Source organism: Tachysurus vachellii, chromosome 7 (genome assembly GCF_030014155.1).
Source record: "Tachysurus vachellii isolate PV-2020 chromosome 7, HZAU_Pvac_v1, whole genome shotgun sequence".
In the NCBI taxonomy this organism is placed as follows: Eukaryota; Metazoa; Chordata; class Actinopteri; order Siluriformes; family Bagridae; genus Tachysurus; species Tachysurus vachellii.
This window is the reverse complement of record NC_083466.1, coordinates 25,279,012-25,305,252: the sequence shown is the minus strand read 5'-3', so window position 1 is coordinate 25,305,252 and position 26,241 is coordinate 25,279,012. Positions and strand designations below refer to the sequence as shown.

At 34.2% G+C, this 26,241-nt stretch overlaps 3 protein-coding genes and 1 long non-coding RNA gene across 11 annotated transcripts; 3 read left to right on the top strand and 1 right to left on the bottom strand.

Moving 5' to 3' along the window:
• Positions 1-1,902: 1,902 nt before the first annotated feature.
• LOC132848981 (SLAM family member 8-like) lies at positions 1,903-6,531 on the top strand. Of its 4 annotated transcripts, none has more exons than XM_060875127.1 (5): positions 1,903-2,231; positions 4,880-5,194; positions 5,700-5,957; positions 6,140-6,238; positions 6,386-6,531. In XM_060875127.1, the coding sequence occupies exons 1-5, from the start codon at positions 2,168-2,170 to the stop codon at positions 6,427-6,429; spliced, it is 780 nt and encodes a 259-aa protein (XP_060731110.1). In that variant the 5' UTR covers positions 1,903-2,167; the 3' UTR covers positions 6,430-6,531. The 4 variants fall into 4 exon arrangements, with proteins under 4 accessions (XP_060731110.1, XP_060731109.1, XP_060731108.1 ...); XM_060875126.1 differs by having other exon boundaries at positions 6,137-6,238; XM_060875125.1 differs by lacking the exon at positions 6,386-6,531 and having other exon boundaries at positions 6,140-6,377.
• Positions 6,532-7,366: 835 nt separating this feature from the next.
• On the top strand, positions 7,367-12,263 carry LOC132848979 (uncharacterized). Of its 5 annotated transcripts, XR_009648794.1 has the most exons (7): positions 7,367-7,500; positions 9,262-9,582; positions 9,879-10,148; positions 10,776-10,877; positions 11,362-11,395; positions 11,611-11,801; positions 11,969-12,263. XR_009648794.1 is itself a non-coding variant. In XM_060875120.1 (6 exons), the coding sequence occupies exons 1-6, from the start codon at positions 7,437-7,439 to the stop codon at positions 11,639-11,641; spliced, it is 819 nt and encodes a 272-aa protein (XP_060731103.1). In that variant the 5' UTR covers positions 7,367-7,436; the 3' UTR covers positions 11,642-11,967. The 5 variants fall into 5 exon arrangements, 4 of the variants coding, with proteins under 4 accessions (XP_060731103.1, XP_060731102.1, XP_060731105.1 ...); XM_060875120.1 differs by lacking the exon at positions 11,969-12,263 and having other exon boundaries at positions 10,779-10,877; positions 11,611-11,967; XM_060875119.1 differs by lacking the exon at positions 11,969-12,263 and having other exon boundaries at positions 11,611-11,967.
• A 5,050-nt stretch (positions 12,264-17,313) lies between these two features.
• si:cabz01074944.1 (CD48 antigen) lies at positions 17,314-23,039 on the top strand. Its single transcript, XM_060875123.1, has 7 exons — positions 17,314-17,686; positions 20,344-20,658; positions 21,166-21,423; positions 21,615-21,713; positions 21,820-21,890; positions 22,049-22,123; positions 22,383-23,039. Exons 1-7 carry the CDS (start codon positions 17,623-17,625, stop codon positions 22,470-22,472), a joined length of 972 nt encoding a protein of 323 aa, XP_060731106.1. The 5' UTR covers positions 17,314-17,622; the 3' UTR covers positions 22,473-23,039.
• A 62-nt stretch (positions 23,040-23,101) lies between these two features.
• Positions 23,102-25,517, bottom strand: LOC132848983 (uncharacterized). The gene is made up of 2 exons (XR_009648795.1): positions 25,068-25,517; positions 23,102-24,634 (listed from the first exon to the last, which is right to left on the bottom strand). It is a non-coding gene; the product is annotated as an uncharacterized LOC132848983 (long non-coding RNA).
• Between the last annotated feature and the right edge of the window lie 724 nt (positions 25,518-26,241).

Genomic DNA, 26,241 nt, shown 5'->3' with positions numbered 1-26,241 from the left:
TGAGGCCTGCATCACCTGCAATAATATCAAAATTCATTAAAAGCATTTTTAAACCATAAAAGTCGTGGTGCAGGTTTTTGGAAAATTGTTACCCCAGCAATGCAACAGTTATACTTAATGCTTAGGATTTATGTCAAGTACATTAACGGCAGTATAACTTAATGTCCTTATATGTGGACTCTACTCTATTTGTTGTTTTTACTTCAGACCATAAACAGCATACAGATCATTACATTATGAAATACAAAGATATCACTCACAGATGAGGGCTATATGACATGATATGAGTTGGGGAAGTGGTAGCTCAGTGGTTAAGGTGTTGGATTACTGATAGAAAGGTCATGAGTTTATATTCCAGGTCCACCAAGCTGCCACTCCTGGGCCCCTGAGCAAGGCCCTTAGCCCTCAATTGTTCAGCTGTATAAATGAGATTAATGTAAGTTTCTATGGATAAGAGCGTCTGACAAATGCTGTAAATGTAGATGAGAGATGAAGCTAAATAAACTGAACTTGTAGCTTCTACAAAGGCAGCACTCTGTGTAAAAATAGCCTGTATTTATTTGCAACACACACTGCTGAGTTTCAAAACGCCTCTGTTACAGCAGCAAAGGAAGAGTGGGCCGGTTTTTATCTCTTTTACACCTTCTGACTTTTGTTCATTGTAAATAGACAAACAGCACAGGATTTAATTGCTGTTGCCTCACTTAGAATATTGAAATTATTTGAGAACATTATTTCTAGCTCACAGAAAACCCTAAACCAGAAGCTGAGGAAATAACCATGTGACGTCTTTGTAAAGAACTTTACATCACTACACTAATACACATTTTTTTGGTGTACTATGAAATTTATTTATTTATATTCGTATTTGCCTCCTGGCACCCTGCTGGTCCAGGGAGGGAATTAACCCAGCCAACGAAGAGCTAACTCTCGGTTCCTGTCCCAAGCCCAGATAAAATTTGAGAGAATCCAGTGAAAAACCTTCAGACGGGAACAAATATTCGGACCACATGATCAGCTGCAGCGACCTTGAACAGGGAGCAGATGAAAGAAGAAGAACATTTTATTTGCATTTTTCTTGGTAAAAAAAAATGAACCCATGAAGACCCATGAATAAGAAACCTCATATAAAGCCTATAAGGCCTTCTCTATTCCATTTAAATGTGTATGTGTGTGATTGTGTGATTGTGTGTGTGTGTGTGTGTGTGTGTGTGTGTGTGTGTGTGTGTGTGTTTTATGTATGACAAAATATTTCCAAAGAATAATTACTAAGAGTTACAGTGTACACGTCATGACAACAATACTTACAACCTACAAAGTAGTCAAATGGATTAAAACTGATCCTAATCAGTTAAAACATTTAGTAAGAACATAAATTCCCTTTGTGTATATATACTGTAGCTTCTATTGTTTTTGAAGCAGTGTGTGAAGCCTTGTGGTCACCAGTGCAGCATTCACTCGCTACACAAAGACCCCTGCAGCTCTAAACAGGAAGTGAGACACTGCACTGACTTCGGGTCAGTTTAAAGAGCTTAACTTCCCATTCACCAGCATTATCAGAGAAAACAGCAGGACTGCTTTCAGATCAGGACCATTTCAGCCAACATGAATACCTCCATATTTATAAATTTGACCACATTTCTCCTCGTCTGCTTGCTTATTATCTGGAGCTGATGTGAGTTACTGGTATTCAGACAGGAAGTAAAGGAGAATGTAGAAGTCTTGTAAAAGATGCCTGGAATTTTACCCAACTCATCAGAATGCACCAATCAAGGCCCAGGTATTAAAAGTGATGTCATGTACATAAAACAGTATTTGTAAAAGAAATGTATTACACAACAAACATGTTCTTTTATGTCAGTGCACTTTGGCTTTATCCACTTTATTAAGCTGTGTGTTTTAGCAGAACCACAGTGAGTGTCCGTGACACAGTTCATGAGAAGTGAGAAAGCCGCTAACCATTTTTAGACAATATACTGCGTGTTAAAAGGACATTATATACAACACTGTAGGTGCTTTTTAGCCTTTACTGCCACCCACAGCAAGCATTTAGATATTGAGAGCAAACCCTCAGTGAGAGAGGAAGTGTTTTTGATGTCTTGGACTTCGATTAGCTTTGAGTCAACAGTGTGAGCCGAGCTGCTGCAAGACATTCATTAACACAGCTATGGCAGACTTTCATGGATATCATGTTTCTATCTTTGGGGCACTAATGCTTGGGATTCTTCAGGGTATGTAGAGAGATAAATATTAGGCCTTTCTAATGCATATAGAGACATAAACGTGTAATGTTTCACATGAATGAGATTTGTTATTCATAATAATCGTACAGTAAGTCCAGGGGAAATAATTTTACATGGTCTATGTAAAATGTTCTAAATATACCCTGGATATACAGGTTGAATGACTAGATAAACCTTTTGTAATATATTGCTGATGACCACCGTATACAACACCATAGCATTGAAGTCTGAGTGATGATTAAATGTATCAGAGAGACAAAACCAAGTCAAGACCAAAATCACACACAGCCAAGTCTATGTCAAGACCAAGACCAAATGCTAAGATGTTTTCGTTTGTTGGCTGTAGTATCTTTCTAACCTGCTGTGAAGTTTCTATTGACTTAATTAAAATCTTTGGTATATTATTATTTTTACAATAAAGTAAGCAGGACATACATGTTAAGCTTAGGCCATTCTTCTAGAAAGTGCTGTAATATAAACCTATTTTATATAATGCCACTGCGAGATTTGAGGTCATGCATGAAGAAAATGAAATGACAGTTTGACAACAGAATAAAAAATTACAAATGAATGTAAAGTTCACTAATATGCCTAGCAAATAAATTACTACTTCATATTCTTATTTTCAGTAACCATGTACCTGACACAGAGAGCATTTACTTCTGAAAACCAAAATGTTTTTAAAACAGTAACCATTGTCAAACAAAAGCTAACATTTTAATGGGTTACAGCCATCAAAAAGTAGTAGGAAGTGTTGAGGTCCTTGCTTTGAATCTGCAGGACATCACTAGGTTCTCACTCTGCTCTGGTGTGATCTTTGTCCATGCTTCTCTTTCACAGGTCAGTAACTATAGTGGATTTTTTAGTAATAACTTTGTTACCAAGAATTTTCCAGAGATTTTCAGGACTCTGGCCATTTCTTTATCTTTATCGCTTTACAGTACGTAACTTAGACTTTACTGCTTTCAAAACCTTGACTAGTCTCATGACCAGCCTTAAGTACAAAAATAATAATTTTTACAATGAAGTGACAAAATATGGGTATTCTTTAAAAAAATGTCATGCTGCAAAGATATTCTAAAATATTTGAGGGTTGAATCACTTTCCAAAACAGATTCCTGAAACCTATTACAGATATTAAATAATGATTTATATGCTTTCAATAATGAGCTATTCTTTCAGCTAAACACAAATGTAATGTTTTATAGACTCATGTAATTATACTGACGTACGTGTCCCTTAGTGACACATGTTTTCGGATTGCGTAGGAAAGCCTTCCGCTCTCCCACTAAGAGATGTGTCCTAGTTTGCACGGCTTAGTATTGAAAACACAAGATCAAAGTTTGTCTTACCTTGAACGCAGGTGTCCTTCAAAATCCCTCAGTCTTCTAACAAGGATCCTCTTCAAGTTCTTCTACCTAATTTATTGTTTGAATCTTTAAATATAGGAGGCAGACTTAGACCTTTTTGTCTTTTCAGGATGCTCACAATGGGAGGCCTTGTTTTTATTAAAAGTAGTGAAATACAGATAGATGTGTGTAATTAATGTAAAATAAAAAGAAAATTACAAATAAAAACTCATTCAAATAATCAAACAGTATTAGAATAAGTAAAAGTAGTGAAAATGCAAAGATTATAACAAACCAATAAACAGTCTCTAAGTGTAAGCTTGTGTTTATTCTATGATGCACATAGAGTATAACATGCACTGAGGCTGTCTACACTAGAATGCACACACAATGTAATTCAAGACAAGCTTTTATACATTCCGTATCATTACTATTGCAAGTTGGATTTCACTGTCAGGTGTGGCCCTCCTTTGGGCTTTCTCGACAGCCAACATATCGTCACCCAAACATTTCTCATCTCCCAAACATTTCTCGTCTGCGACTTTGAAGTGCTACTAATGTTTTTTTTTCCCCTTTATTTTCAAGGTTAACACTTCTATATATGGTTATATGGTTGCAGTTAACTCACAGCAACTGCCAAGCTGTGATTACATAGGACTGATGTAAAGCATCTCAGAATTCTCCTGAACGTCTAAAAATAAAACATAATAAAACATAATGCATTATAATCTTCTTTTCTTTTGGAATCTTCCAGCTGTCTAGTTATTATTTATTTGCTGAGAACCAGTATTAGAGCGTAGGAAGATTCCTGTAACTCCATCCTGTACCTGCCAGTGTCTCACAACAAGACTCTTAAAATTAACTGTCATTTGTCACTATACTAAGACACCACTGCTGTTTTATCTATATCACATCTGGATTTATCATTTTCTATCTGCAGAAAAAGATACGCTTAGCTTCAGGAAAATTCTAATCTAATTTGCAAAGAAAACATTTTGGTGTTTCAGAAGTAAATGCTCTCTGTGTCAGGTATAAGATTATAGCAAATAAGAATATGAAGATAAATTGTTTAGTTGAAATTTGTTTGTTAGTCATATTCTGTGAACAACAGACTGCTAGAAAGTAAATAAGATTTAGCTTTTAGAAATGAATATGAATTGTATTTAAAAACACACTTGTCATGTTGACCTGATATGTGCTTCAGATACACTAAAAAATAAATCTAAGGGTTAAGTATTGAAGTTGTCATTGTTATTGTAGCCTGATTGTTGTTTTTCCTTGCTGCAGGTCTGTGTGTTGTTTTAGCTGATACAGACCCAGAGAAGGTGTTTAAAACTGGGAGCTCCCTGGATCTAAATGTACCATATCCAAATGATTCAATTGTTTCTTGGGATTTTAATGGTAACCAATTTGCTGACTACTCTATAAGCCGTAAATGCTCTGTTAGAGAATCTCAATTTAATGGAAGATTAAAATGTGCTCGTGATGTTATCGGAGTAACGATACAAGATCTCCAACCCCAAGACTCTGGAACATTCTCCATTGTTGCAATTGTACCTGGAAAACTGTATCCCACACAGAGTATTAAAATTTCTATTCAAAGTGAGTATACAATGGTTGTAGAGTAACTGTAACTGTAATTAGAGTAATGAAGAAATAGATTTAGAAATAGAAATATAGAAATACTTTGTTGTACATGTGATAAAGGATTCTTTTTTTAATTTTTTACATATTTTACTGATTTTATTTAAAAAATGCTTAATTGGTTATTGGTTGATTGGTTGATTGAATGTTAATGTTTCTAATTTTCAAGTCCTTATCTTTTACGATAACAGAACCCATAGAAACATTAGTTGGCATTATGTATATGCTTCTTGTTTTAGATATGATGAGGTTCAGACTAGACAAAAAGGTTAATAACTATAAGAACATTTGGGATGAACTGGAATTTTGAATGTAACCCAGACCTCCTCACCAAACATTAGGGCCTGACCTCAGTAATGGTCCTGTAGCTGAATGGAAGTCATTAAAGGGGTGTGATGGTCATTTGTCCACAAACTTTAGACCAGATAAATAGATTGACTGATGTTTTTAATCATACATTCAGACCCCATAAGAGCTGTGCAGATTGAAAAGACTCAGAGGTGGCTGTTACCCACAAACAGCTGTGATGTTGATGTGACGTGTGCAGCACTTGGAGCTGAGAATGTTTCCTACCAGTGGAGCGGCTACAGGCTGGGGAGTGAAGCTCACCTGCAGTTTAGGCTCTCACCAGCAGAAGGAGCTGTTACACTGAACTGTACTGCAACTAACAAAGTCAGCTCCAGTTTTGCTACAGAGACACTGAGCTGTAGCTCTGAAACAGGTACAAATACACTTTTCTATCTTGCGAGTTAAGACTGTAGTCTCAAACTAAACTTTAACCACACAAGTTCAAAAATGGCATTGAATAGTGTTTGTGTGTGTGTGTGTGTGTGTGTGTGTGTGTGTGTGTGTGTGTGTGTGTGTGTGTGTGTGTGTGTGTGTGTGTTGTCTAACATGGAGAAGTTTCACTGCCAGTCCTCAAACTGATCTGTAGTCTTGTAGCGGCCTCTCCATATGTGCTGGTGACCATCATTCTGGCTGTAAAATGCTATACAGCTCGAGGTAAGAAAAAACATTCTATCTATCTATCTATCTATCTATCTATCTATCTATCTATCTATCTATCTATCTATCTATCTATCTATCTATCTATCTTGATGTAGTATTAGCTGAATTTTTATTTATTTATTATTACTTTTTATTGTACAGGTCATCATAACAGTCAGAATGCTGTTGCTGTAATTGAGGAGTAAATGCTTAACAACTTTACAATTTACTGAAGTAACAAAACATGTTTCTGCTTAAATATTTAACCTTCTCAATATTCAATATTCTACCTGGAGACGATAGTAAACATCCCGTTTTATATATATATATATATATATATATATATATATATATATATATATATATATATATATATATATATATATATATATATATATATATATAAAATAATTTGAATAAATTGTCCAAGATATAGTATTAGCTGAATTTTTATTTATTTATTTATTTATTTATTTTACATGTCATCATAACACATGTACATGTCATCATTTCTGTCATTTTTGTATGGATTATTTGCATTTATATTCATCTCAGGACCACAGTATATTTGACTGTTATTATAATTGCACTTTTCTGGAACAGTCCAGCTGTGTCTCCATGTCCTTCAGAGAATATCCTGAGAGCAAATCTCTATTAATCTTCTCAATATTCTACCTGGAGACTATAGTGAGCATCCTGTTTCATCACACACTGCTAATGCAGTAGTAACACCTTGTAATGTGATACTTATATATTATGGGATGCTGCTTTTTATTACAATTGCAAATCAAACTGTTAGAATAATTATAACATTATACATTTACACACTTCACATCTTTTTACATTGTTCCATCTTCTAGCAACACAATACCTGTGTCTGTATTTGTGTATGTTTAGTGATCAAAATATCCATAATCTGTATCTGTATTCAGTTTTAACCTGAAAGTTCTTCTAACAAGTACTGATGCATGCAGCATTTTACTTTTTTTTAATACACTGATAAACTGAATTCAGATGTTCCTTAAATATATAAAATAAAAATATTTTACATACAGCATTCTGTGTAGCTTTTTCTTTTTGAGCCACCAACAGCAAACATTTATAACCTCAGATATGTGGTAATTAAGGAAGTGCTGTTGCTGTCTTTAGCTAGTGTTGAATCAACGGTCTCAGTAGAGCTACAGCACGACAGAAGAGTTGTAAAGTAACAGCAATGCAGGACTTTAATGGATATTGTGTTTCCTTCTCTGCAGTGCTGCTGTTTGGTGTTCTTCAGGGTATGTAGTGAGATAAATATGGATAAATATCTTATCAAACAAAGCAAATTTATAAACATTCACACTAAATGGGTTTCTTTGTTCTTTTTCTTTGTAACTTAAGCTAAAGATGTTCTAGAAAATGCACACAATCCTTAGGACCTACCTGATGGTCTACTTTCTTGTTTTATTTCTGTTGAGATTGCATAAAAATGTAGACTATTTGGGGACAATGAGGAACTTTGAGGAACTGCATGAATGTGCAGAAATGTATTTGGCCTGTTCACATCATGTAAGGCTCTCAGGCTTCAAATGTCCGTGTTTTTTTTGTGTCAAAGGGATAGATTACCGACTGGACCTATTGAGCGTCTGAATATAGGACCTGGATACAGGAAGCATTGCCAACCAAGGATAAATAGTTGTTTTATATATTTATATATTTATTTTTACAAATACCACTGGAATAAATAGAAAATGTCCAATGTTTTTTTTTCTTTGCTTTTTGACCAGTGCCCCCATGCACTCTACTGTGAGCAGCATAAACAATACAAACCAAGTTAACATTAGACAACTTATAGGTAAAAAAAAGATTACAAATGAAAATGTGCTGTAATGTTTTCACTGTTTCTTTTGCATTACTGCATAATCACAAAAAAAATTCAAAATGCAGCTTTGTTTTGGTGATTAGCACAGTTCATGCCTTCTAGTTTATGAGGACCTCTGACTTTTCACATCACGCTCAAATATTTCAGGTACATTATATTGTATTCTCAAACATACATGCTAGTTTGTCAGCCTTGTCAGTCCAGTGATAATATAACTAAAATGTATAAAAGAATAGTATAGACATCACAATATTCCATGCAGTTTGTTAATCTTCCCTTTTAAGATAAGATAATAATAAAGAATCATTTGTAGAATTTCTCCTCCTGCCTCCTCGAAAGCATGTGGCTGGATAGAGAGTGATGACGGGATTTAAAACGGTATAAATATAAAGGGGAAAGTGCAGGGGGTTGGATTGTGACTGTATATATATATATATATATATATATATTATTTATGACCCAAACAATAATAAGTGAAGGTGAAATGCTTGTGATGATGGTGAATGCCTAAAGCAGGCTTGAGCCGCGGAGTCTATGCTCCCCGAATCGTTGCACTGAACCTCTACCGTTACGCACAGAACAGCCAGAGATGAGCATAGAAGTGTTAACTCCTTACTCAGCAAATAATGACCTCTCGTAGTGTCATGTCCCCCGATACAGGATATCAGTCTGAAACGTAATCGAAATTCTTCTTTTCAAGGTTCTAGTTGTTTTATTACCTCTCAGAGTGCTATGCGCTATGCGCTCTGGTACATATAACCATGCTGAAATTTAACAGGAAACTTTTTTCCTAACTCCTATTTGGCTTATATATTACCTCTCAAAGCGCTACACGCTCTGATACATATTATTACCACACTAACTTTGGCACAGACTCTGTCCACAAGCCGAAACTCGACATCTTAAACAGCTACATGACCGAGAGTCTATAAAGAGGCGTGTTGGTGACCACAGGTATGTCTGAAAAACACCCACGATGTTGTCTTTTGTTTGGTCTGTGTTTGGTTTTGTTTGTTTTATTTAATAATCCGTGTTTTTTTCTATCCTGCATTTGGGTCTGTTTAATCCCGGGTATCTGACACTTTGTAACAGTAGATTAAATAAGGGATTTTACATCACACCAATAGACAAACATTTTTACATGAATCCTGATATGTTATATTTTCCCCTGCTGCAGGTGTGTGTGTTGTTTTAGCTGATACAAACACAGTGGTGTACAGAGCTACTGGAACCTCACTGGATCTAATGGTGAAACATCCTAAAGACTCAGTGTCAAGTGTAGAGTGGGTCTTCAATGGGAATGTGATTTCTAAATACTCTAAAAGTGAAGCTTACTCACATCAGGAATCCCAGTTCACTGGACGGTTAAAAGAAGATAGTGATAAAGTTGGAGTAACTGTACAAGATCTTCAACCCCAAGATGCTGGGAAGTTCAAAGTGGTTGTAGATGGAACTGAAGAACAGTATCCAACAGAGACATTTACAGTTTATATTCAAAGTGAGTAGGATTATTAAGAAAAGAAAATAATAGAAAGAAAAAAGAGAGAAAATATATCCATAATGAATGAACTCTACAGCATTTAAAATTAAATCATTTTTGTGAGCATTTGTGAAAACATTGTGAGCATTTGTGAAAACATTGTGAGCAGTGTTTTAGAAACACAGTTTTATAGAAAAGTTTTATTTCTGTAACAATACAGTATAACATTAAACCCAGTCAAATGTGTTACTAAACGCTCTGGTAATGCTGTCTGTTAGCTGAGATTTTGTTTATTGATGTTCTTTTTTGTCCAGACCCCATAATATCTGTGCAGATTGAGAAGAATCAGACATGGAAAATGTCCACAAACAGCTGTGATGTCGATGTGAAATGTGCAGCACTCGGATCTGAGAGTGTTTCCTATCTGTGGAGCGGCTATAAGACTGCTAGTGGAGCTCAACTGCAGTTCACTCTCTCACCTGCAGGAGGAGCTGTTACACTGAACTGTACTGCAAATAACAGAGTCAGCTCCAGTTCTGCTTCAGAGAAACTCAGCTGTAGTGAAAATCCCAGTAATAATCCAGGTACAATAAATATAAAAATCAGCAAGTATTTAATGTGTTTGGGGGGTGGAGTGTTGTTATGTATTGATGGGAACCAATTGTTATGATAAGAATACCTGACTGTTTTGACATTATAATGTTGGGACATTTGCCTGGTCACAATCTTTTTTCTCATTTATATTTTACACCTTTTTTAAAATTATTTATTTAAAATTATAGGTGTAGCTTAGCATTAATCAGCTGCATTGATATTTATGTCAGAAGGCAAGCACATACCGCTGAGAGCATTGTTACTTCACAGCTCAAGGGTCCCAGTTTCAGTCTTAGAACAAATACTTCACTAGTATGGCTAAAACCCCTCTTATAATGTCTATAATTCCAATTACTCCATGTGAGAGAACCTTTTATTTGCAAAAATTACCATATTTATTACTTTATCTTGTTAATTTATTAAACTTTAACCACACATGTTTTACAGAAATGTCTGCTCACTGAATTTTGTGTGTGTGAGTGTGTGTTTGTGTGTGTGTGTGTGTGTGTGTGTGTGTGTGTGTGTGTGTGTGTGTGTGTGTGTGTGTGTGTGTGTGTGTGTGTGTGTGTGTGTGTGTGTGTGTGTGTGTGTGTGTGTGTGTTCACTCTTCCATAAAGAAGCTCCCCTGTCAGTGCTTAAACTGATCAGTAGTCTAGTGGCAGCCTGTCCATATCTGGTAGTGACCATCATTCTCTGTGTAATATGTTTCAGAGCTCAAGGTAAGAAATACAAGAAAATGCTAAATAATCCAGAAATAAAACATTAGATCAATTCCTGTTAATTATTATTCATTTATACCACAAAGTTGTTGAATAATTTAAGGCCTAAAGTGGATGTGTTTCATGGGGCCGCTTTGAGAGAAGTACTATTAAAACCAGAGATTTGATACTCTAATAATAATACATTATCATTTCTATAGTAACTCATTCCCACAGACTTATTTAAGATTTATTTAAGAAATCTACGATGTATTAGCTGAAAGAAACCGACAGGATGGTGATGAAACCTGTTTATAGCTACGGTGCAATGTCACTCATAACAGGAACTGACTCAGTCTGTGGACCTTCCACATGTCGTTCTTTAATGTGTCAGGCCTCATTGCAACTTTTTCATAGTTTATTTTCATATAACAGCAGAAACAGAAGTGTTTTGTGTATTCTGTCTTAATTATTTACTTTCTTTCTCACTGTCCTTCTTTTACAGGTCATCATGACAACCAGCATGTTGTAACTGAGGAGTGAGCACTGTTTTTGTTTTGTTTTGTTTTGTTTTGTTTTGTTTTGTTTTGTTTTGTTTTGTTTTGTTTTGTTTTGTTTTGTTTAAATTACATGTTTTTATTCAGTTCAGTGTATAGTTTACATTTTTATTAATTATAATAATATTTTCATTTACACTCAGACTTCAGGGACACAGCATGCGTTTATTGTTATTCTTATCTTTGCACTTCTTTAGACTTACTGGTGGATATTCTAGTCCAGATTAGGGGTCACAACAGTGCATACCCTTGTAACAGCATGTGATATCTTAATGGCTAAGGTGCTGTGCTACTGCAGGTTGTTTGTTCAAATCCCAGGTCCACCAAGTTACCACTGCTGAGCCCCTGAGCAAAAGCCTTAACCCTCAATTACTAAGTTGTATAAAATGTAAGTCACTCTGGTTATAAGTGTCTGACAAATGCTGTAACTGTAAATAATTGATAAGAAATCCTCTGGATTTTGAATATCTTCCATTGTTACATCAACTGATTACATTACCACTGCAGTATTTTGCTCCTTTTTTATTAATAAAGTCTATTTGTTTTACTCTGCAGTTTATCTGACTCATCTGGAGGTCACACAGGATTTTAGTTGTTTTCTACCGCTCCCTGTGATTTCTCTCATTATTCACATTCATCTGTTTATGCACAAAATCAATGCCCTGTTTACTGCATACATTATCATGTGTTGTAATTGACTACATGTAATTTGGTTTGTGTAATCCGACTGAGTACTTGTGAACAGATGAGGATATTTAAATCAGATTATCTTTACATGTATAAACAATTATTTCATTATTGCAATATATTGAAGGCAATTTATCAGCCAATAAATTCTTAAACTAATAAATAAAACTTGGTAGAATCATTATATTATTTCATTTGTAAACTATGACTGTAGTTATTACATGAAATATTCGATTGACTCATTAAACATTTACAAAAATACACTGAATGACATATCATTTATAAAAATGTGTAAGCAAAATAAAACAACAGATAAAGGTTAAAAGGTAACGAGTCAAAGTATAAATCAAAATCACCAATTCTCAGAATACATTTAGCAGAAACCAGCTGCCATGCAGTGTTTATAAATGGGCAACAGAGTTTTTCAAATTTCTGGAGAAAAAATGGTACCTTAAGTTATTTCTATTGTAAGCTTCCTCTTTTTGAAATAAGTAATTACTTCATTTAATCTACTTTACAAATGTACTATATTAGGTTCCATTCGGTTTGATTACATTGCTGAGGAAAGGTTTTTTTTTTTTTCATATTTGTCACACTTAAATGATTCAGATCATCAAACAAATTGTAATATTTCAGAAAGATAACCAGAGTAAATACAAAATGCAGCCTTTAAATGGTGATTTAATTTATTAAGGGATAAAAAGTTACCTGGTCCTATGTGAAAAAGTACTTCAACCCCCCATTAAAGTCCCCAGAACATCATCTAAAGAACTACAGGCCTTGTTTGCCTCACTTAAGGTCAGTATTCAATTTTTAACAATAAGAAAGAGACTGGGCAAAAATTGGAATAGGGAATGGGGCAAAAATAGGGAAATCCACATCATACTAACATGGTGGTGGTGGTAGTATAATGGTCTGGGGCTGCTTTGCAGCTTTGGGACCTGGACGACTTATCATAACTGATGGGAACATGAATTCTACGCCCTACCAGAAAATTCTGAAGGAGAATGTCCACCATTTCCTGACATCAAGCTCAATCGCACTTTATGCATCAAGACAATGATCTGAAACAACTCAAATTCAGTTGAGATGCTGTGGCATGACCTTAAACAGTATGTTCATGCAACAACAAAACAATAAAACAATTCTGTAAGGAAGAGTGGGCCAATATTCCTCTACAGTAATGTGTGAGACTTATTGCAATTTATCACAAATGTTTGATCGCAGATCGTCAACAGTGGCAGAACCAGTTACTAGGTTTTGGGGGCTATTACTTTTTCACATAGGACCAGGCAGGTTTGAACAGTTTTTTTCATTATTTAAAAACTGTATTTTGTATTTACTCTGGTTAGCTTTGTGTAATATTAAAATTTTCTTCATGATCTCAATCATTTGTATGACAAATATTAAAAAAAAATCATGAAGGGGCAAATGCATTTTAAACTCTATAAAGAAATGAAACTGATTTCCTCCAGACGGTGGCGCTGTTCTGTTATTAAAACACGGCCTGTGTCTCTGAGACTGATGTACAAAATTTCTTTTGTTTTCATTCTTTTGTGACTTTTATAAAATATTTAATGTCTATAAGAACAGTACATGTATTAGTAAAGCTTAGTTTTAGCTTCAGAGATTTATCAGAAATAATCTTTTATTAAACTTAACAACTGTATTTTTCATTGTATTTCTGGCCACCTAGCATTTGTCCTCTATACCATTTCTTTATCTGTAGGAGAAGAACATCAAGCAAGAAAAAAAGACAGATTTCTGTTTGATGGATTTTTTTCTCTTCTGAGATGCTTGTACTTGTTCAAATCTCAGTGTAGATTTGCCACCTTGTAGTTCACTTCCGGTTTAAGTGTGACTTGAGGCCATATTTTATACAAAGGTTTTTTTTTTTTTTGTTTTGTTTTTTTGTTTTTTATTGACACACAAAGGCAAGATTTAAAAACAGTGCAGGATTTCTGTGTTGGTTTTAAGACTAGCAAGATCTATTAATTAAAAGACAAACTGTCTGAAGTTTATTAGTGAATGTTTTTTATTTACAAACTGATATTTGTAGTTATCACAAACACTTTTACATTTATAGATCGGCAGGTTTTGACCCAGAAGACCATCAATACTCTCACTATTTTCAGTTCCTTCTTGTATTTCCTCATTGTCCACCTTCTTTCAACGGTTTTGGCTTGAACTGCAAAAAGTGGAAGTTAAAGACCAGCCGTTTCAGAGCAGATAAAACATAAACGGAGTTTAGCTTGTATCCTAGTTGCTGTATAAATGGTGACAAAGTAGGAAACTGCTTGAAGCATGTGGTAATATTATCTTTTGAGAGCTGATTCATCAGTCTCAAATTACGCCCATGGAAATGGGAAATGAGAGTCAATACATAAACAAAATTAATCTTATCTCTGTTGGTAAGTCAAAATACTGTTTGTTCTTTTTAAGAATGTGACTCATAACTCATACTGTAGGATGAATGCACATTTTATTTTTATTTATTATTTTTATTTTATTATGCAAACAGACAATTACAATATTTACAGAAGAGAAATTAGATGCAAAATACAAATACAAAGAGCAACAAAACAAAACGTGTGTGTGTGTGTGTGTGTGTGTGTGTGTGTGTGTGTGTGTGTGTGTATAAAGGAGCATGTAGGGAAGTGCAACAGACATAACCAGTTTAAAAAATATATATAAATCAAAGAGAAAAAAATATATAATAATAATAATAATAATAATAATAATAATAATAATAATAATAATAATAATAATAATAATAATAACAATAATAATAATAATAATAATAATAATAATAATAATAATAATAATAATAATAATAATAATAATAATAATAATGGTAATATTGATACAGCTATTAATGATAAGGTATTATAAAGCTGCCTCTGATACCCATCATGGCCATGGCATACGAAAGACCTCCACCAGCGTCATATTGCAACGGGCTATCAAGGTGAGGTACTGCGGGGTCCAGGGTCCCAAAATCCATACCCATCCCCAGCCGTCCCACACATGCCATGCTTACCCTGTCTTTTTTTTTCATATACTGTACATTTTTTATATTTCATAAATAATCCCCTCACTGCATGCTGATTCAGGTGTATGTGCAAAGTGTATATACAAATAAAGTAAAATATGCAACATATAAATTTAGAAGACTGTAAATTGTTAAAGTTAACATTTCCATTTAGAAGTTAAAGTTGAAGTTAAATGTTAAAGTTATCTATTGTGTCTACTTTACTAATCCCTAGTTACATTTTAATGTATGTAATTTATCTATTAATGTATTTAATGATTGTAATGTATGTACCAACCTTTGTATGTTTTCCCCATGAGGCCTGCATCACCTGCAATAATATCAAAATTCATTAAAAGCATTTTTAAACCATAAAAGTCGTGGTGCAGATTTTTGGAAAATTGTTACCCCAGCAATGCAACAGTTATACTTAATGCTTAGGATTTATGTCAAGTACATTAACGGCAGTATAACTTAATGTCCTTATATGTGGACTCTACTCTATTTGTTGTTTTTACTTCAGACCATAAACAGCATACAGATCATTACATTATGAAATACAAAGATATCACTCACAGATGAGGGCTATATGACATGATATGAGTTGGGGAAGTGGTAGCTCAGTGGTTAAGGTGTTGGATTACTGATAGAAAGGTCATGAGTTTATATTCCAGGTCCACCAAGCTGCCACTCCTGGGCCCCTGAGCAAGGCCCTTAGCCCTCAATTGTTCAGCTGTATAAATGAGATTAATGTAAGTTTCTATGGATAAGAGCGTCTGACAAATGCTGTAAATGTAGATGAGAGATGAAGCTAAATAAACTGAACTTGTAGCTTCTACAAAGGCAGCACTCTGTGTAAAAATAGCCTGTATTTATTTGCAACACACACTGCTGAGTTTCAAAACGCCTCTGTTACAGCAGCAAAGGAAGAGTGGGCCGGTTTTTATCTCTTTTACACCTTCTGACTTTTGTTCATTGTAAATAGACAAACAGCACAGGATTTAATTGCTGTTGCCTCACTTAGAATATTGAAATTATTTGAGAACATTATTTCTAGCTCACAGAAAACCCTAAACCAGAAGCTGAGGAAATAACCATGTGACGTCTTTGTAAAGAACTTTACATCACTACACTAATACACATTTTTTTGGTGTACTATGAAATTTATTTATTTATATTCGTATTTGCCTCCTGGCACCCTGCTGGTCCAGGGAGGGAATTAACCCAGCCAACGAAGAGCTAACTCTCGGTTCCTGTCCCAAGCCCAGATAAAATTTGAGAGAATCCAGTGAAAAACCTTCAGACGGGAACAAATATTCGGACCACATGATCAGCTGCAGCGACCTTGAACAGGGAGCAGATGAAAGAAGAAGAACATTTTATTTGCATTTTTCTTGGTAAAAAAAAATGAACCCATGAAGACCCATGAATAAGAAACCTCATATAAAGCCTATAAGGCCTTCTCTATTCCATTTAAATGTGTATGTGTGTGATTGTGTGATTGTGTGTGTGTGTGTGTGTGTGTGTGTGTGTGTGTGTGTGTGTGTGTGTTTTATGTATGACAAAATATTTCCCAAGAATAATTACTAAGAGTTACAGTGTACATGTCATGACAACAATACTTACATCCTACAAAGTAGTCAAATGGATTAAAACTGATCCTAATCAGTTAAAACATTTAGTAAGAACATAAATTCCCTTTGTGTATATATACTGTAGCTTCTATTGTTTTTGAAGCAGTGTGTGAAGCCTTGTGGTCACCAGTGCAGCATTCACTCGCTACACAAAGACCCCTGCAGCTCTAAACAGGAAGTGAGACACTGCACTGACTTCAGGTCAGTTTCAAGAGCTTAACTTCCCATTCACCAGCATTATCAGAGAAAACAGCAGGACTGCTTTCAGATCAGGACCATTTCAGCCCACACGAAACAGTGGCACTTCCTAGTGTATAAATTTGACCACATTTCTCCTCGTCTGCTTGCTTATTATCTGGAGCTGATGTGAGTTACTGGCATTCAGACAGGAAGTAAAGGAGAATGTAGAAGTCTTGTAAGATGCCTGGAATTTTACCCAACTCATCAGAATGCACCAATCAAAGCCCAAGTATTAAAAGTGATGACATGTACATAAACAGTATTTGTAAAAGAAATGTATTACACAACAAACATGTTCATTTATGTCAGTGCACTTTGGCTTTATCCACTTTATTAAGCTGTGCATGTTTTAGCAGAACCACAGTGAGTGTCCGTGACACAGTTCATGAGAAGTGAGAAAGCCGCTAACCATTTTTAGACAATATACTGCGTGTTAAAAGGACATTATATACAACACTGTAGGTGCTTTTTAGCCTTTACTGCCACCCACAGCAAGCATTTAGATATTGAGAGCAAACCCTCAGTGAGAGAGGAAGTGTTTTTGATGTCTTGGACTTCGATTAGCTTTGAGTCAACAGTGTGAGCCGAGCTGCTGCAAGACATTCATTAACACAGCTATGGCAGACTTTCATGGATATCATGTTTCCATCTTTGGGGCACTAATGCTTGGGATTCTTCAGGGTATGTAGAGAGATAAATATTAGGCATTTCTAATGCATATAGAGACATAAACGTGTAATGATTCACATGAATGAGATTTGTTATTCATAATAATCGTACAGTAAGTCCAGGGGAAATAATTTTACATGGTCTATGTAAAATGTTCTAAATATACCCTGGATATACAGGTTGAATGACTAGATAAACCTTTTGTAATATATTGCTGATGACCACCATATACAACACCATAGCATTGAAGTCTGAGTGAAGATTAAATGTATCAGAGAGACAAAACCAAGTCAAGACCAAAACCACACACAGCCAAGTCTATGTCAAGACCAAGACCAAATGCTAAGATGTTTTCGTTTGTTGGCTGTAGTATCTTTCTAACCTGCTGTGAAGTTTCTATTGACTTAATTAAAATCTTTGGTATATTATTTTTTTTACAATAAAGTAAGCAGGACATACATGTTAAGCTTAGGCCATTCTTCTAGAAAGTGCTGTAATATAAACCTATTTTATATAATGTCACTGCGAGATTTGAGGTCATGCATGAAGAAAATGAAATGACAGTTTGACAACAGAATAAAAAATTACAAATGAATGTAAAGTTCACTAATATGCCTAGCAAATAAATTACTACTTCATATTCTTATTTTCAGTAACCATGTACCTGACACAGAGAGCATTTACTTCTGAAAACCAAAATGTTTTTAAAACAGTAACCATTGTCAAACAAAAGCTAACATTTTAATGGGTTACAGCCATCAAAAAGTAGTAGGAAGTGTTGAGGCCCTTGCTTTGAATCTACAGGACATCACTAGGTTCTCACTCTGCTCTGGTGTGATCTTTGTCCATGCTTCTCTTTCACAGGTCAGTAACTATAGTGGATTTTTTAGTAATAACTTTGTTACCAAGAATTTTCCAGAGATTTTCAGGACTCTGGCCATTTCTTTATCTTTATCGCTTTACAGTACGTAACTTAGACTTTACTGCTTTCAAAACCTTGACTAGTCTCATGACCAGCCTTAAGTACAAAAATAATAATTTTTACAATGAAGTGACAAAATATGGGTATTCTTTAAAAAAATGTCATGCTGCAAAGATATTCTAAAATATTTGAGGGTTGAATCACTTTCCAAAACAGATTCCTGAAACCTATTACAGATATTAAATAATGATTTATATGCTTTCAATAATGAGCTATTCTTTCAGCTAAACACAAATGTAATGTTTTATAGACTCATGTAATTATACTGACGTACGTGTCCCTTAGTGACACATGTTTTCGGATTGCGTAGGAAAGCCTTCCGCTCTCCCACTAAGAGATGTGTCCTAGTTTGCACGGCTTAGTATTGAAAACACAAGATCAAAGTTTGTCTTACCTTGAACGCAGGTGTCCTTCAAAGTCCCTCAGTCTTCTAACAAGGATCCTCTTCAAGTTCTTCTACCTAATTTATTGTTTGAATCTTTAAATATAGGAGGCAGACTTAGACCTTTTTGTCTTTTCAGGATGCTCACAATGGGAGGCCTTGTTTTTATTAAAAGTAGTGAAATACAGATAGATGTGTGTAATTAATGTAAAATAAAAAGAAAATTACAAATAAAAACTCATTCAAATAATCAAACAGTATTAGAATAAGTAAAAGTAGTGAAAATGCAAAGATTATAACAAACCAATAAACAGTCTCTAAGTGTAAGCTTGTGTTTATTCTATGATGCACATAGAGTATAACATGCACTGAGGCTGTCTACACTAGAATGCACACACAATGTAATTCAAGACAAGCTTTTATACATTCCGTATCATTACTATTGCAAGTTGGATTTCACTGTCAGGTGTGGCCCTCCTTTGGGCTTTCTCGACAGCCAACATATCGTCACCCAAACATTTCTCATCTCCCAAACATTTCTCGTCTGCGACTTTGAAGTGCTACTAATGTTTTTTTTTCCCCTTTATTTTCAAGGTTAACACTTCTATATATGGTTATATGGTTGCAGTTAACTCACAGCAACTGCCAAGCTGTGATTACATAGGACTGATGTAAAGCATCTCAGAATTCTCCTGAACGTCTAAAAATAAAACATAATAAAACATAATGCATTATAATCTTCTTTTCTTTTGGAATCTTCCAGCTGTCTAGTTGTTATTTATTTGCTGAGAACCAGTATTAGAGCGTAGGAAGATTCCTGTAACTCCATCCTGTACCTGCCAGTGTCTCACAAATAAGTCTCTTAAAATTAACTGTCATTTGTCACTATACTAAGACACCACTGCTGTTTTATCTATATCACATCTGGATTTATCATTTTCTATCTGCAGAAAAAGATACGCTTAGCTTCAGGAAAATTCTAATCTAATTTGCAAAGAAAACATTTTGGTGTTTCAGAAGTAAATGCTCTCTGTGTCAGGTATAAGATTATAGCAAATAAGAATATGAAGATAAATTGTTTAGTTGAAATTTGTTTGTTAGTCATATTCTGTGAACAACAGACTGCTAGAAAGTAAATAAGTAAATAAGATTTAGCATTTAGAAATGAATATGAATTGTATTTAAAAACACACTTGTCATGTTGACCTGATATGTGCTTCAGATACACTAAAAAATAAATCTAAGGGTTAAGTATTGAAGTTGTCATTGTTATTGTAGCCTGATTGTTGTTTTTCCTTGCTGCAGGTCTGTGTGTTGTTTTAGCTGATACAGACCCAGAGAAGGTGTTTAAAACTGGGAGCTCCCTGGATCTAAATGTACCATATCCAAATGATTCAATTGTTTCTTGGGATTTTAATGGTAACCAATTTGCTGACTACTCTATAAGCCGTAAATGCTCTGTTAGAGAATCTCAATTTAATGGAAGATTAAAATGTGCTCATGATGTTATCGGAGTAACGATACAAGATCTCCAACCCCAAGACTCTGGAACATTCTCCATTGTTGCAATTGTACCTGGAAAACAGTATCCCACAGAGAGTATTAAAATTTCTATTCAAAGTGAGTATACAATTGTTGTAGAGTAACTGTAAATGTAATTAGAGTAATGAAGAAATAGATTTAGAAATAGAAATATAGAAATACTTTGTTGTACATGTGATAAAGGATTCTTTTTTTTTATTTTTTTACATATTTTACTGTTTTTATTTAAAAAATGCTTAATTGGTTATTGGTTGATTGGTTGATTGAATGTTAATGTTTCTAATTTTCAAGTCCTTATCTTTTACGATAACAGAACCCATAGAAACATTAGTTGGCATTATGTATATGCTTCTTGTTTTAGATATGATGAGGTTCAGACTAGACAAAAAGGTTAATAACTATAAGAACATTTGGGATGAACTGGAATTTTGAATGTAACCCAGACCAACTCACCAAACATTAGGGCCTGACCTCAGTAATGGTCCTGTAGCTGAATGGAAGTCATTAAAGGGGTGTGATGGTCATTTGTCCACAAACTTTAGACCAGATAAATAGATTGACTGATGTTTTTAATCATACATTCAGACCCCATAAGAGCTGTGCAGATTGAAAAGACTCAGAGGTGGCTGTTATCCACAAACAGCTGTGATGTTGATGTGACGTGTGCAGCACTTGGAGCTGAGAATGTTTCCTACCAGTGGAGCGGCTACAGTCTGGGGAGTGAAGCTCACCTGCAGTTTAGGCTCTCACCAGCAGAAGGAGCTGTTACACTGAACTGTACTGCAACTAACAAAGTCAGCTCCAGTTTTGCTACAGAGACACTGAGCTGTAGCTCTGGAACAGGTACAAATACACTTTTTTTTAAATAAAATAAAATAATCTCTCTAGCAGTTTTTACTTTTCAGACATGTGCCAAATGTTTTCGACATATACAAAATTGTCTGTATTCATTAACACATTTCTGAGGCTCAATAGTTTACTGGACAAATCAAGATCACTTGAATAATGTCCTGCTCATTTTTGTGTTTTTGCAGGCATGTTGTATGTATGGATTGGAGTAGCAGTAGGAGTCATATTTATTCTGCTTATTGCTCTGACCTCTGCCTTGATCTGCTGGAAGAAATCTCAGAAAGGTATTACTTATTATTTATTTATGTGTTAGTTTATTTATATCTAAGTGATTAGCATTATTTATGTATTCATCTTAAAATAGATTTATTTTTATAATCATGTCTACAGATGGTACTGATGTTGCTGATGGAAATACATTGTATGCAGAGGTTAATCCTGGGGCTACTACAAAGAAAGATGTATGTTCTAATCATGCTATTTATTACATCTTGTTTGTATTTTATACAATCTAAAATTTTGGTTTCTTATTATGATTATTATGATTATGTTTTTTGGTTCCTTATGAATTGCCTTACGTTGTTTTTAGTATTATTTGGATTCTCTTTCTGCATTACAGAAACGATCTGACAGTGTCGCAAATGGAATGACATTATATGAAACAGTGGATGACCTCAGAAATGATATGGAAAAGGCAAGTGTTGCTAGAGACTCACATTTCACACCTTAAGCCCTTCAAAATACTACATACACATGTTAACACATTATTTGCTAATTAAGTTACATGCAAATGTAAAGTATTTATTTTAATTCTACTGAGATTGTAAAGAGACCAAGTCTTCAAATAAATCATTGTTATATTGTTTGAACATATTACTTTATGATTTAAGTTTTTTGTCTTCTTCTGGAAATCAGTGTTCTGAAATGTATTTGTGTTGTTGTCTCTATTTTAGCCTGCACAGACTATTTATGCTAAAGTGACACTTCCACATCATGCAAAAGTCGTCGTTACTTCTTCCTCGCCATATCAGCAAGTTCTGTAACCTGTAAAGTTGGCAAAATACTTTACTGTCTTTGTTGAATATTGTCTGTGAACAGTTTTTGTTTTATTGTATGTGATCAATTGAGTATTATTAACTACTGTATATACAGTATCTCTGCAGCGTATCTTACTGTTTTTATTACATATTTATTTATTTGTATTTTATAATTATTATAACTTTCATATAAGAGCTGTCTTGGGTGGATTGTGAGTACAAAATGATTACACATATTTTGTCTTCATAATCTAATATTTTAGATCATATGGATTGACTGTAATCATACTGTGTAATGTATGAAGTTATGTAAATTGATTGAGCTTTTTATTACATTCATATTAAATTAAATTTTAACACACCAAAAAAACAGAAATAAAAACATTCCCAAACACAGGCAGCTTTAAGCTTCCTTAATGTTTGTAAACTGCACTCTCCTGTACCCCCTTATACTCTACTGTACACGTGTTGTGATGTTTCTGTGGTTAAATGGATTTACATTGTCTTCTGCTACTGGCTCATTGTTGACAAAAGTCTAATACAAACATTTAAATATGGATGGCAGCCACACTGTACCTAACAATTCATATCATTGTGCATGTGTTAGATGTCTAAGAAAAAGGAGGAGAAAGTAGTATGTTTAACCACTGGGGCTTTCAGGACAAGTTTATTATCAAGTAAATGATAAATTAAAAGCAAGCTTTGCATGATGGCAGGAATTAAAAGTATGACACTATCTTAGATTTTAAAAAACAATAATAGAACAGATACTATTAATGTATTCAATACAAAATATTTTAAAGAAGGAAAATGCTAAAATCAATAAACACTCATTCATTCATTCATTTTCTACTGCTGATTCATAAAAAAATATTCACATCCTTTTACATTCATTATAATATTTTTCATAATAATAATAATAATATCTATTAATAATAATAAACAAAAACAGCTGACTAAACAAGATTTAGATGTAGCGAAAATAAAGTGAAAATTGTATATATAACTGATATTCAATACAAACAAAAATAGATATTAGTCTGGGTTACAGTCAAAATTCTAGTTCATCCCAAAGGTTCTTATAAGACAGACAGACAGACAGACAGACAGACAGACAGACAGACAGGCCAATATCAAACATTCCGTAAAATGTTCCAATGAAATGAAAGGCCCCAAAAACGCAATAAAAGTTCACGTGCATGTGTGACTATCAATCAATGTGGTAATAATACTTTTCAGGAATATAACTACTTAAAATATGAAAGCTAAGATGAAAAAAATTGGTATGAGCTAGCTAGCCTGCTAGCCAACATGCTAAATACTGAGTGGAGCTTTGAAATCTTTCATCGAACAGAGAAAATATAAACACAACATTTTGCCTTATTATGTCTGAAATGTCAACATACTGATATTACAGTATGTACAACAGGTCATATAGAACCATTTTAAAAAAAGAAAAAAAAGGGGGAAGTTTTTTTATCTCTAAAACAGCTTGTGTGTGTGATTCACAAATCACCATTATTATTTTTATTTATCATTAATGATAACTTTTTTTTTTATCATTATTATTATTTATCATTATTATTTTTGTTGTTGTTGCTGCTATTACTTCAGTGAGATCTCTGGATTGCTTTCAAACAAAAGTCCTGCAGATATTTCAGGTGTATTTTCATGCTGACTCTCCTGTTGTAGTACATGAACATATCCACACTCGGAACATTCCCGGGTATATCGTATATAGTTTTTATTTTTAAAATCAAGTTTTTTCTCACAATTCATCACATCTAGGATTTTGTGATAGCACATGCAGAAGGAAGCGACTGAAAATTTGAAAACAAGAACAGTCTGAAACTACATGTCTGTGGATTACTCTTTGTATCAAAATTAGCTGCATTCAATTTTGGTTATTCCAATAGTCTACATACTGAGATGTGTCTGTCAAGGTAAGTAGGTCATAAATCATTTTATTTTAACTACCGTTACTTATTGAGCCTATCACAGCATGAAACTACACCTGGAATAACTGCAGGAATTGCTTGTTTTTACCTGTTGCATCATTAAACAGAAGAAGAAAGGGATGAAGGTGTTTCCAAAAAGCTTTTCAGTTTTTCCTGTAAAGATACACAGCAATCTTAGAGCAAAGAAGTACCAACAACTTGAAGAAGGATCTAAAGCAAAGAGTAGAACAAAACAAAATTGGATACAAAAGTGAGAAACTGAATGAGAAAAACTGTTGGTATGTGTCTTTTTTCTTTACATAAATTGGCAGGTACTGATATCCTTAAAGTCTTTGGTTTATGTGTTTTTAAAACATGTTTTGCAGGGAATTTGTTAAGAGACCTACATTTTATAATTGCCACCCTGGTAATAATAATAATAATAATAATAATAATAATAATAATAATAATAACTGTTCTGAATATTGTGATTTTTCTTTGGATGCTCTTTCTGAAGCAACTCTCCCATTTTATTTATCCTGCCAAGGAGTTGAACCTGGTCTGTGGCATGAGTACACAGGATGCTGGATGAAACAAGTTCAGGTCCCTTTTAGCATTTTCAGATTCTTATTAAAACTACAAACACTGACTTACAAGTACTTACTATTGATTGTTTGTTTCTTCTGTTTCTACTGTCCTCTTCACATCCTTTCCTGATATGTAGTCACATCTTCTCTGTTTTCCTCCTTTCCTGATGTGTCTGGTGGCCTTGTCACATCTTCTCTGTTTTCCTCCTTTCCTGATGTGTCTGGTGGCCTTGTCACATCTTCTCTGTTTTCCTCCTTTCCTGATGTGTCTGGTGGCCTTGTCACATCTTCTCCGTTTTCCTCCTTTCCTGATGTGTCTGATGTGACACAGTTCCAAAAGCTCTGTCTTTGTTCTATGTAGCACCATGATCCTAGAGAAATGTTGCCTAATTTCACTGTTCTGTGTCAGCTATATATGGTTAAAATTACAACTTCTTGACTTGACTTGTATTGTCAATATTTCATGCAATATTGATTGTATTTTATACAAAATTAATTTTCTGGGTAGTTTTGGCTATAATTAAAATATTGAAATTAGCAACACACTGTCAAATAAGACCATACACATTGAAACACCAATTTTAATATCTTACCTTGAAAATACATGATAACCATTATCATTATTATAATAAGCAGTAATCCAATCAATACTATGGTTGCTCCTCTGCCTCTCGAAATGCAAACACGATCCTGGTTTTGAGTGCAATTTCTCTGTTCCTGAACGTCTAGAAGAGAAAAACAGCATATCAATGCTCACAGTTAGTTTCTGATTTTATCCTAGTATTGTTTTAAGCAGTAAGATTCTTGATTAGTATATTATCACAACCATTGATGTTGAGCTGTTTTGTAAAAGACAATTTTTCTGTCTGAAACGAATTAACATCTAACAGTGAATTTATCTACTTTACACCAAAATGCTATGTTCTGTAACCAATATACAGGTGCTGGTCATATAATTAGAATATCATCAAAAAGTTGATTTATTTCACTAATTCCATTCAAAAAGTGAAACTTTATTATATTCATTCATTACACACTGACTGATATATTTCAAATGTTTATTTCTTTTAATTTTGATGATTATAACTGACAACTAAGGAAAATCCCAAATTCAGTATCTCAGAAAATTAGAATATTACTTAAGACCAATACAAAGAAAGGATGTTTAGAAATCTTAGCCAACTGAAAAGTATGAAGATGAGCATGTCCAGTACTCAATACTCTGTTGGAAAATGAAATCTGCATCTCCAT